At 38.6% G+C, this 12,019-nt stretch overlaps 1 protein-coding gene across 1 annotated transcript; it reads right to left on the reverse strand.

Moving 5' to 3' along the window:
• Nucleotides 1-253: 253 nt before the first annotated feature.
• Nucleotides 254-809, reverse strand: LOC114699824 (nucleobindin-1-like). The gene has a single exon (XM_037208788.1). It carries the CDS (start codon nucleotides 731-733, stop codon nucleotides 254-256), a length of 480 nt encoding a protein of 159 aa, XP_037064683.1. The 5' UTR covers nucleotides 734-809.
• Nucleotides 810-12,019: the final 11,210 nt, after the last annotated feature.

Consider the following 12,019-nt stretch of genomic DNA (forward strand, 5'->3'; position numbering starts at 1 on the left):
ATATTTCAGGTTTCTTATTCTTTCTTTATAAACATGTATAGTTCACACATGTTCAGAAAGGAATGCAATTTTTATCTCAAAGAGAAAGTCAATTTAATAAAACTTATAGGTAAGTAATTAATACAATCTGGAGTTTCTTTTTAATGAAAGTTCATTTGTTTATCACTTTGTGTATTTGTAAAGAATTGCTGTATTTTCCTTGATATTAACTCCCTAGGCATATATATGCAAGCATCTCTGATTGGGCTCAAAATCAAAATAACTCCTCCAGGGTCACAAGACGGTCCTGGTTGGTGTCCACATTCTTCATCACGTGCTCCCTCATACGCAGCCTCTCCTCCTCCATCTCTCTCATGTCGTCCTCCTCATTCTTTGGGTCGTAAACCTTCTCCAACTCCTTGGTGAAGAGAGCTTCCAGCTCTTGCTCATCTAGGACACCATCGCTGTTGATGTCATGTAGTATGAAGAAGGTCTTGGGGTTGAATCTATTAGGGTCCAATCCATCCAGCTCCTCCCATACCTCCTTCAATTGGGCTTGGCTGCAGGGGACATTTACTTTGGGGTGTTCCCGGTGTCTGCGCTGTTGCTCTTGTAGCTTCCTCTCAGCCTCCTTCCGCTGTTCCTCTCCCAGAGATTCCAGGTAACGTCTTCGCTCATGTTCCTTGAGCATCTCGTAGCGTTTGAACTCTTCATGATGTGCAGCATCATACTGGGCAAGGTCTCGGGTGGCCATCTGGATCAGCAACTCTAGGTCCCGAGCCTCAAATGTGTGCTGGTTCTGCGGGTCCAGGTGTTCAAACTTCTTGAGGATGGAAGACAGTGGAAATGTATCCAGCCTACACAGAGGAGGAGCTGAGGCGATTTGAGGAAGAGCTTGCTGCCAGGGAGGCTGAGCTGAATGCCAAGGCCCAGCGCCTCAGCCAGGAGACCGAGGCCCTGGGGCGCTCCCAGGACCGCCTGGAGGCTCAGAAGAGAGAGCTGCAGCAGGCTGTTCTGCAGATGGAGCAGAGGAAGCAGCAGCAGCAGCAGCAGCAGCAGCCGCAGCCACAGCACGAACAGAAGGCTCTGCCCTCCAAGCCTGATGGGCAGCTGCAGTTCCGGGCGGACACAGATGATGCTCCTGTCCCAGCTCCAGCAGGTGACCAGAAAGATGTGGCTGCTTCTGAAAAGAAGGCCCCAGAACAGCCCCCCGAGCTCCCCCAGCTGGACACCCAGCACTTATGATCTCTCAGTGACCCCACCCCCCACCCCCCAGCCCTCAAGTCCTACACACAGCGACGGAAGCTGGATGAAGTGTCCTTGCCGCCTCTCTGGAGGCCTGAGCCTGCATGGCCTCCTGGGGAGGAGAACAGGGCTCCTTCCTTAGAGGCACCTGTGTCTGCCCCCTCAGCTCTTCCAGCCTCCAGGTCCCGGTTCTTCCTTTTGTCTCCTGGCTTCTTTACTCTGTCAGGGACTCACTGCAGGAGCTGGAGCTGAGAGAGACCCTCACGTACCTGGAGTACTTGCTCCAGGCCTGCCTTCCTGGTTTGCTCTTGGCTGTTCCAGGCTTAGCCACTTTGCATCCTGTGCCTAGTGTCACAGGGTCCCAGGAGCTTGGCTTGGTCCCTTTTACTCTGTCTTCTGTGGGGCCAGAGATCTCAGTTCCTTTCAGTGGCTGGAGGCTTGGGACATGGGGTGTCCTTCAAGTAAACGTCACCTTTGCCTGGACCCCAGGCTTCCATCGCCACCTCACCAGCCATACCCTGACCTCCTGGGCCCAACACCTCCCCCATGGCCCCAGAAGGTACCCAGATATGGCTGCACACCTAGCTGAGATTCAACCGCCCTCAGCCCCCATTGGGCACTCCTGAAAAATGGTTCACCCTGGCTTCATGCCACACTACGATGTCCTGCTCTATGCTCCAGTTCCATTCAAATATAGCCTGGCACAAATAAAAAAAAAAAATCAAAATAACATCTCTACAGCAGCACATCACCAACCATGCAAAAGCTACCTTCACCATACAGAAGTAAACTTCTTACACTCATGCAAAGATAGTGAATTAAACAGATATCAGCTAGATAATTAATTCTTTCTAAGAAGTTATGGGAAGCTTGCAATTATATAAAATAGAAAATAAACTTTTGGAGGTAATTTAATCTTTAGATGTACAAAATAATATTTGAAATTAAGTTTGAACTATTTAAAAATAATCTAATGGTTAATCTAACTAAATAACTAACATAATAATAGCTTCTTCTAATGAATTTAAAGGTATATCAAGAGGGAATCAAATAGAAACACTACAAAGAACTTAATATCCTCTACCAAATCTCTGAAGCTTGGTGGGATATTACTCAGTTTCAGAAATCATTGTAAGTAGATAAATACAGATAAGCTATATTTTTTAAATGGAATGAGAATATTCTATTAAATGATTTCAAATTATTTCATGAAAGATGATGGACATGAGATAGTAGAATTTTTACTGAAAATGTCAGGGACAACAAGTAACTGCTATTAATTTTCTGAGAAAATGTAATTTGAATGATGATACCCACTTTATCTGAGCTTTATAGTAGACAAAAAAATAGAATAGGGCATAATTCATAAGGAAAATGTCCCTTTTTTTCTTTTCTTTTCTTTTCTTTTCTTTTACAATACAATTCAGTTCTACATATCAGCCACAGATTCCCTTGTTCTCTCCCCTCCCGCCACCCTCCCTTTTCCCCCACCCCCGTTCCCACCTCCTCCAGGGCAAAGCCTCCCTCCCCCAGGACTAAGATCAACCTGGTAGACTCAGTCCAGGCAGATCCAGTCCTCTGCTTCCAGGCCGAGCCAAGCGACCCTGCATAAATCCCAGGTTTCAAACAGCCAACTCATGTAATTAGCCCAGGACCCGGTCCCACTGCCTGGATACCTCCCAAACAGATCAAGCCAATCAACTGTCTCACCCATTCAGAGAGCCTGATCGAGTTGGGGGCCCCTCAGCCATTGGTTCATAGTTCATGTGTTTCTATTCATTTGGCTATTTGTCCCTGTGCTTTATCCAACCTTGGTTTCAACAATTCTGCTCATGTAAACCCTCCTCTTTCTCGCTAATTGGACTCCACCCAGGGCCTAGCCGTGAATCTCTGCATCCAGATCCCTCAGTCATTGAATGGGGTTTATGGCATGACAATTAGGGTGTTTGGCCATCTCATCACCAGAGTAGGTCCGTTCGGGCTGTCTCTCGACCATTGCCAGCAGTCTATTGTGGGGGTATCTTTGTGGATTTCTGTGGGCCTCTCTGGCTCAGTAGTTAAGAGCACTAACTGCTCTTCCTAGAGTTCCTGAGTTCAATTCCTGGCACATGATGTCTCACAATCACCAGAAAATGTCCCTTTATAAATACAAGATATGAACTTAATTGTTTTAAAGGTAATATTAAAATGAAGAAAAGTTGTTTAAAATGGCCTGGATAAATCTGAGAAGGTCCACATAATGAGTGATTGCATTTGGAAGGCAGCAGTACAAGATACAATGATCTCTTCATACATTTAATTTGAGGACAACTCAACATACAAGACTCTTATTTTATATTATGATACATTCCAAAAAATAAATGCTTGTTTTCCTAATGTTATTAAATTTATTCTATGTAGACCCTTGTTTTTACATGATAAAAAGGAATTTTATGAAACAAATATTTAAAAATTCAAGGAAACAAGGAGTTATAATTTGGCTTGACTGAATCATTAGTATGTTTTCCAATTTTTTTATGCATTGAACATGTAAACATAATGAATTCTGTAACAACTTCCTTATTCCCTTCTTTTCTATTAACAGAATTTTTTGGAATAGAAATAATCAAAATGAATTCTAGCTTCTTAACCATTCCAGTAATACACAAAGGAGCTACAAACCTCTTTGACCTTTAACTTTTATTCACCAGCAAAATGATTTCATCTTCAATTTGTTTTCATCTTTACTGTCCCACTCATGACAGTATACCAATTTTAAGGAATAATTTTGACAAAGTCCATTAAAGCTACATTGATGCTAATGACCCTTTCCATCAGAAAATGACTTTTTCTACTTTAATAGAAAGTGTATAGAGATTCCTGTGTTCTTTCTTCCTTACCTTAGATAACCACTGAAAGTAATATGTTCACATGTGAGTCACTCACTGCCAGAATCAAGTCTACAAAGATTTTGAAGTTATTTTTAACTATAAATAAATGATAGAAGTTTGAAACAAACATCCTGAACCTAAAAAAATAGAATATATATGTATTTCATACAACTTTATATTCATATACATTAAAAATATTTTTATCTACTGATTATAATGTGTTTTAATAAAAATATCATGTAGTCATTCATTTTTAATTATATAAATCTATTTTTGTTCACTTTTTATCTGTATAAATAGTATCTACATTTTTGTTAAATTTCTTTCATTTTTAGAGTGTTTCTATTTTGAATATTTCTAAACCATCTCCTTAAGTAATGGTACATTTAGCCTGTCCTTTTTTTTTTTTAATTCAACTTCATACTGAAAAACAAAAGAATTAAAACTGACTGAAAGTTCATTTGGAGAAGAAAAGTTCTATGTGCTCTCGAATTTCTTCTTTGTGATTTCAGCATCATTATTTTGAAAACTCATTTCTTTTCCCAATTTTTCCTTTTGTATAATGATTATTAGTTCTGAATGATTTGTAAACATGATTTAATCATATTTACCCACCACAACTCTTCAGAGATCCATCTTCCCTTCCCTAGCCACCTTACTTTACATCCTAATTAGGTTTGTTGCTTTTAATATTTTAAGACCAAAATGTGCTGCTCAAATATTCTTAGAGGCAAGACCTTCCAGTGGAGATTGATCAGGTTTCCATGAGCAACACTCACAGAGACAAAGGTATTTCCTCCAACAGTTAACAATCATCAAAGATCCAAAACTAGAGGAGTTATTTCTTGCCTAGCTCCCATTTCCACATAAGAATTTATTCTAGTTTGTGCCTGCACAGATTTTGTATGTGCTTCTTTGAGCATTATGAGAACCTATGTCCAGCTCAATGTCTATAAGACAGTGTTTCCTTATACACATTCACTGACTTGCCTGTTACACTCTTCTCACTCTGTGTTCTATAATGATCCTAGAGCTTAGGCAATAGGATTGAGGTATATATGTTCCTTTTGCTTTTCAAAAATCTGTAAACTCTTATTCTATATACATTGGTCATTGGTAGATCTCTATGGTAATCTCCATGTACTGTAAAAAGTTCCTTTTCAGAAGAGAGATATGAACTACATTTTCCCTAGGTATGGAGTCAGTTTAACTCTATTTCTGTTTATCATCATAATAATTGTATTATCACCCTTGGACCTATTATCTAACTAGGCACATGTTTTGCCCTTATAATGATGACTGGTACAGGTTTCATATTTTGGAATGGCACTTATATGATTTGAAAGTAGTTGGTTACTCTACTGCTGTTAAAGCCTCTATTGAAATAATAAGCCTGTCTTGACATACCAGGTATTAATAAATCTCACAAGTACATAACTGAGTGTGGTTCAATGGTTACTTATTTCCTCTTGTAGTTTGCACAGGAATCCCATTTCTTTCTTTCTTTTTTTTTTTTTCAAGACAGTGCTTCTCTGTGTAGTTTTGGTGCCTGTCCTGGATCTCATTCTGTAAACCAGGCTGGCCTTTAACTTACAGAGATCCACCTGGCTCTGCCTTCTGAGTGCTGAGATTAAAGGAGTGTGCTACCACTGTCCGGCTAGGGCTTTTTTAAAATTTTTGGTTGGAATCCAATTTCTTAATTGATGCAAATTTAGTCCGTCCATTATATACCTGTTTTCATAATTTTCCTTATCCTTCTTAATATTCATGTCTTCAAATGCTAAACCTTTTCTTGTTGTATAAAACCAACTGATTTAATTCTATAACCGTTTTGGCTATATAAAACAAGTCATCTTCAGTATCGTATCTGTTTTTACTATGTAAAATGTATTGATTTTCTTTTTTTTGTTTCACAGTCCTAATTTTCTTGTATACTATCAAATTTCACTTAATATCCAATTTACCAAACGTGTTGGCAGCTTCACAATTTTACATTAAAATGGCTATGTCAAGTCGGGCGGTGGTGGCACACGCCTTTAATCCCAGCACTCGGGAGGCAGAGCCAGGAGGATCTCTGTGAGTTCGAGGCCAGCCTGGGCTACCAAGTGAGTTCCAGGAAAGGCGCAAAGCTACACAGAGAAACCCTGTCTCGAAAAACCAAAAAAAAAAAAAAAAAAAAAAAAAAAAAAAAAAAAAAGAGGCTATGTCATTTCACTTGCAAATCAAAGTAAAGAACTTTAGTATATGAAAATAATATAGTAATTAATCTCAAGTATGAAGGTTCACAGTCATTGTGCCTATACTTAGTTCATATAAGAGCAGAGTCTGATGGCCTATCATAGTAAAAAACAAAACAACAACAAATCTAAACAAACAAATGAAAAAAAATTTCCTAACTAGAACTAAGTAAAGAAATTTACTTTTGCAAAAGGGTATAATATTCAGATAAAAGTATTGCTTAAGTATCTTCACTTACAAATTCATGGAAAGAAATGAATATTACAACTTACTTGCCTGAAGTCATTCAAAAGAACTCTAGCAATATAGGGATTAGTGATTGGAATTATCATCAGAAATCACTTTAGAAAATGTAATTCCTTAATTATATATTGCTGTGGGATGATCTGTATGTCCTGTGGGAGCCCTTCTTGGGTTCTTTGTGGCTTTACCCAGCAGGTCCGTATAGAGGATGATTAGGACCATGGGCCTGAGTGCAGGTGTTTGAGATGGTCTGCACTTGGCTGTGCTGGGGGATGGTCTGTATGTCAAGTTGTTCTGATTGATCAATAAATAAAACCTGATCGGCTGTGGCTAGGCAGGAAGGATAGGCGGGACTAACAGAGAGGAGAAATAAAAGGACAGGAAGGCAGAAGGACTGACTGCCAGCAGCCGCCACCATGACCAGAGACACTGCAGCCGCGGCCATGACCAGCAGCATGTGAAGACGCCGATAAGCCACCAGCCATGTGGCGAGGTATAGATTTGTAGAAATGGATTACTTTAAGATATAGATTTATGGAAATGGACTAATTTAAGCTATAAGCACAGTTAGCAAGAAGCCTGCCACGGCCATACAGTTTGTAAGCACTATAAGTCTCTGTGTTTACTTGGTTGGATCTGAGCGGCTGTGGGACTGGCGGGTGACAAAGATTTGTCCTGACTGTGGGCAAGGTGGAAAACTCTAGCAACAATATATAGTACTTAAATATAAATGGAATCAATGTTTTTAATACAACAAATTACCGCAGAGAAGTAAATTGTTAATACACTCCAAGATAAAGGACAAACTATAAAGTCACACAACTTTTCTCTTGTGGGTAACATGTGAGTACTGTAGTATAAGTAAAATGAACTTAAAAAAAATAGTAGACAATGGCTATTATGGAGCATGCTTTATTACAGTCAGAATTTGTTTCAATGCAAGATTTTGCAATCTTTGACCTTCTGTGGACCCTGCTGAAGGTTTATCATTTTGCTGCTCAGATTTTTAGATGTAGTAACAGAAAATGGATATTTGATTTAATGACAAAGACTATATAAAGCAAATATGTCAAGCTGCAGATGGAGACAATACAAAGCAGATTGAGATTAAATTCTCCTTACATCTTTGTTGGTTGAAAATTTCTGTAGAACAAATCAATATGGATAAGATAAAGATCTGCATTTTTATAGAAATATGAAAACCATTATCTTCTTTATCTTCATAACATTTATGAGGACAAATGTGAGTTTTCAGGACTGTGTATATGAGCCTTCTCTGGATGGAAGAGTGTTATTATAAAAACTGACAAATGGCCAATATTCAGTTTGATTCAGTTAAAAAATATTCACTGACTGCCAAATGCAAGGCATAGGGCCTGTTATTTGGAGAAATACTTTTATGAATAAGATATAGAATGATAAATAAGTACTTATTATTTTCTTCAGTAAAGATTACTGATGTATATGTACATAAGTATAGTGATATAAAATGTGATATATATATATGATATATGCTGTGGAATAACAGATAATAAAGAATGTTGAATTATTCATGTAATATATGAACAAATATAAAGGGAATATCTTTGTGCTATATCATTTAACATGCTGAGCACAATCTGGGAATTAGAATATTATCTAAGGCATTACCAGAAAAGCTTTTGCAACTATGACCTTATAAAAATAGTAATGAATACATAGTTTAAAATGATTGACTGTGTTGTTTAATAAATCTGCAGTATAAAGATGAAGTTTTCCTGTTTTAACTGTTGTAAGGTAGTTTAGCAAAGCATGGTGTTACCATGAGCATTTATACAAGTTGCTATGGAAATACTATGAAGTAGTTCTTCACCCTCACTTGAAGTATAAAGCAAAAAGGTTTTAAGAATGCTAGGGATGATAGTATATGACCCAAACAACAAATATAATTTAGTTAAAAATCTCACTCAAAGAAAGCAGCAGATAAAGAAAGGTAAATCAAGTCAAATCATACAACTCCTGGAAATAACAGAACAGAGCAGGTGGGAGGAAAGGCAAGAGCTTAGAGAAGTTTATTAAGACTTTGTATTTCACCTAGATGCTCCTCAACTGAGGAATGGATAAAGAAAATGTGGCACATATACACAATGGAGTACTACTCAGCAGTAAAAAACAATGGTTATCATGAAATATGCAGGCAAATTGATGGAACTAGGAAATTATCATCCTGAGTGAGGTAACCCAGACTCAGAAGGGCAAACAGTATGTACTCACTCATAAGTGGATACTAGATGTGAGGGAAGGGATGGCAAGACTGCAACCCACAGCTCCAGAAAGGCTAGCTAACAGGGAAAGACCCTCGGAGGGACACATGGATGACCCTGTGAAGGAGAAGTGGATGAGATCTACATGAGCAGACTGGGTATGGGGGGGCAGAGGGTGAGGAGTAGGGGATGAGAACATAGGGAAATGGGAGGGTTATGGTGGTATTTTATTTGTACTGAAATGTGATTTTCATTGTATGTTAATAAATAAAGTTGCCTGGGGGTCAGAGCTATTAGAGCCATAGCAAGAGCGTGGTGGTGGCGGTGGTGGTCGCGGTGGCACACGTCTTTAATCCCCGCACTTGGTAGAAGAGCTAGATAGATCTCTGTATGTTCAGGGATACAGCCAGCATTGGAGACATATGCCTTTAACACCTGGAGGGCAGTACTTACAGGCAGTGATGAGGCAGTCACGTGTTTGGGTTTACAACCAATGAGAAGGCAGAACAGAAAGACCATTTAAAGACAGACACACAGGAAGTAGCTCTCTCCTTCGGGGAAGCTAGGGGCACTGCAGGAGGTAAGATTTTAGATCTGAGCTCTTACCTCTCGGCTTTCTCTTTTACATTGGTTCTGTGTTTCTTATTTTAATAAGACGGTTGGTTACATCTACAGAGGGTCAACCTGGAATAGGGATAGAGTGGGAGGGCAGGGAGTGAGATACCATGATAGATGAGGACATCATGGGAATAGGAAGAGGCAGAGTGCTTGGGAAGGCTCTCAAGAATCCACAAGGATGACCTCACCTTGGATTGCTGGCAGTGGTCCAGAGGATGCCTGGACTGGTCTATTCTGGTGACTGGTCTAGTGAATAACCTAACTATCATCATAGAGCCTTTGTCCAGTGACTGATGAAGGTAGATGCAGAGATCCACAGCCAGGTACCAGGCTGAGCTCTGGCAATCCAATTGTTGAGAGAGAGGAGAGATTCTGCAGGTGGGGGTTCTTGAGATCATGATGGGAAGATGTGCAGAGATGACCGGCCACACTAGTGGAAGTCTATGAACTGTAGACTGGTGGCTGTGGAGCACCCATGGGACTGGACTAGGCCCTCTCAATACAGAAGATGGTTGTTTGGTTCGAATTGTTTGGGAGGCACCCAGGCAGGGGAATTGGGATCTGACCCTGGTGCATGGGCAGGCTTTTGGGAGCCTGGTGACTATGGTGTAAAGCCTTATGGAGTCTTGGTGCAGTGGAGAGGGGCTTGGACCTGCCTTGGCTCAGTGTGCCAGGCTCTGCTGACTCCCCATGGGAGATCTTAACTTGGGGGATGTGGAGAGTGGGGTGGATTGGAAGGAAGGAGGAGATAGGATCTGTGGGTGGTATGTAGAGTGAGTAGAAAATTTCTTAATAAAAAAATGAAAAAAAAAGACTGTGTTTCATCAAGGAGGATGTAACTTAAGGAGTAGAAAAAATGTAATTAGATTTTTTGTTTAAAACAAAACACTAATTCAATTCCATTAACATCATTGTTACTGTATGAAATTGTTACTGTTTAGTAATCCATTAAGCAATGTTGTAAATACATGTTTTCTGTCCTTGTTGATATAATGAGTTGATTATTGTCCATAATATTTTTGATACTGAAATATTTAGATTGGTCTCATTGGCAGGATGTCATTAATCTATTAGAAGCTGACTCATTTTGTGATTTTTCCTTTTTTTTACTACCTAGCTATTCTTCCTGAGTTTATTTTTATTGTTTATAATATTCTTCACATTCTTGCTCTTTAAATTGAAACTTCTTAGACAGACAATTTTGTTCTCTATGATCTTCCTATATTTTTAAATAACTTATATTTTTAGATACTTTATTACAATGATGGTTAGAATTTTTCTTGGCAAATGCTTTATAATTTATATAATTTATGTTTTAATCTGACATTTAAAAAACATTTTTACCAACATTTTTAGAACCTATATGACAAGGTCATGATGAGGTCATTGTCAGTCCAATATGCTTTTCATTTGAAAAGAATTGATGTGCAGATTTCACTCTATTTAAATGCAAGAGCATGAACTCAAAGCCAGTTGCTGTATTCTAATTGTAAATTCTCTAAATGGTTCATTTTAGATAACCCTAACATATCATTCTGTAGTCTAGTTTAGCCTGTGTTGGTTAAAAGACACTTTGAAAAGCCTTTGACTTTATTCTCATTGAAAGGAAATTTGTGTCCCATCTTCATCCACATGAATTAGAACAGTTTGAATTGGCTGCTTTTGTGACTTCTTTGGTCAATGGAATCCTGTAGAGATTTTTTTCTGATGTAATTTTGTAAGACTAGTCATTAGGTGCAGTAGAGCCTTATTTTGTGGGCTGAAGAATTTACTATATTCTTATGCTATCCCATATATTATTTGACCATAGAAAAGTCATCATTGTCCAAAGAAGTCTAAGCATTTTAGAGAGGTTTTGTGGGTGATTGTTTATCCTGTCAGTGGCTACTGACTAGCTCATTGCTAACAATATAACATTCCAATCACTTGATAGAGCTATGTTAGGTATTTTGTTTTGTCTAGCATCAAAACAAATGTAGCCACTGCTAGCACTTGACCATGACTTCAGATCAGATACCATGCATGAGTTTTTTTTGGTCAAGACTTCTTAAAATATTATCCACAATAATCTGATATTGATTAAATGGCTATTTTTTAGTGATAAAGAATATTTGTTACAAAAGAGTAGTTATGGTAGACTTTCATCACCTCACATTGTGTAGAATTATGGATTTCTTTTGATACACACTCAAGAATATATTAAGCAAAAATCTCAATGAGCAGTGTCTGTGGGTGCACATGTACTTAACAACTTTATTCACAAGAAATAAACAATTTCAGAAATTCCAATAATCATCAGTGAATGAATGGATAAGTAAAATACAGCAATTGCATAAACTTTTTATGGAAAAGCTTGTGTGTCTATGGATTCCAAAGAGACTTTATATCTTTTGATGAACTTAGCTCAGGAAGGTAGAATCCCAGATCACACTTCAGCAAACTAGGCCCCCTGGAACCAGTGGGTAAAGGGTTTTTATTTCCAGATTTCAAAGAATCAAATACATATAGTGCAAGTGATCAAATTTTCTAAATATTTCACAATAAGTAGCTTAAGAGAAATTAGGGATAGATCTCTTGAGTAGA

The sequence above is a fragment of the Peromyscus leucopus genome, chromosome 9, assembly GCF_004664715.2.
Source record: "Peromyscus leucopus breed LL Stock chromosome 9, UCI_PerLeu_2.1, whole genome shotgun sequence".
Classification (NCBI taxonomy): Eukaryota; Metazoa; Chordata; class Mammalia; order Rodentia; family Cricetidae; genus Peromyscus; species Peromyscus leucopus.

Excerpts from the sequence above, each read along its gene's own strand:
- LOC114699824 (XM_037208788.1), bottom strand. The coding sequence starts at position 733 with ATGGCCACCCGAGACCTTGCCCAGTATGATGCTGCACATCATGAAGAG.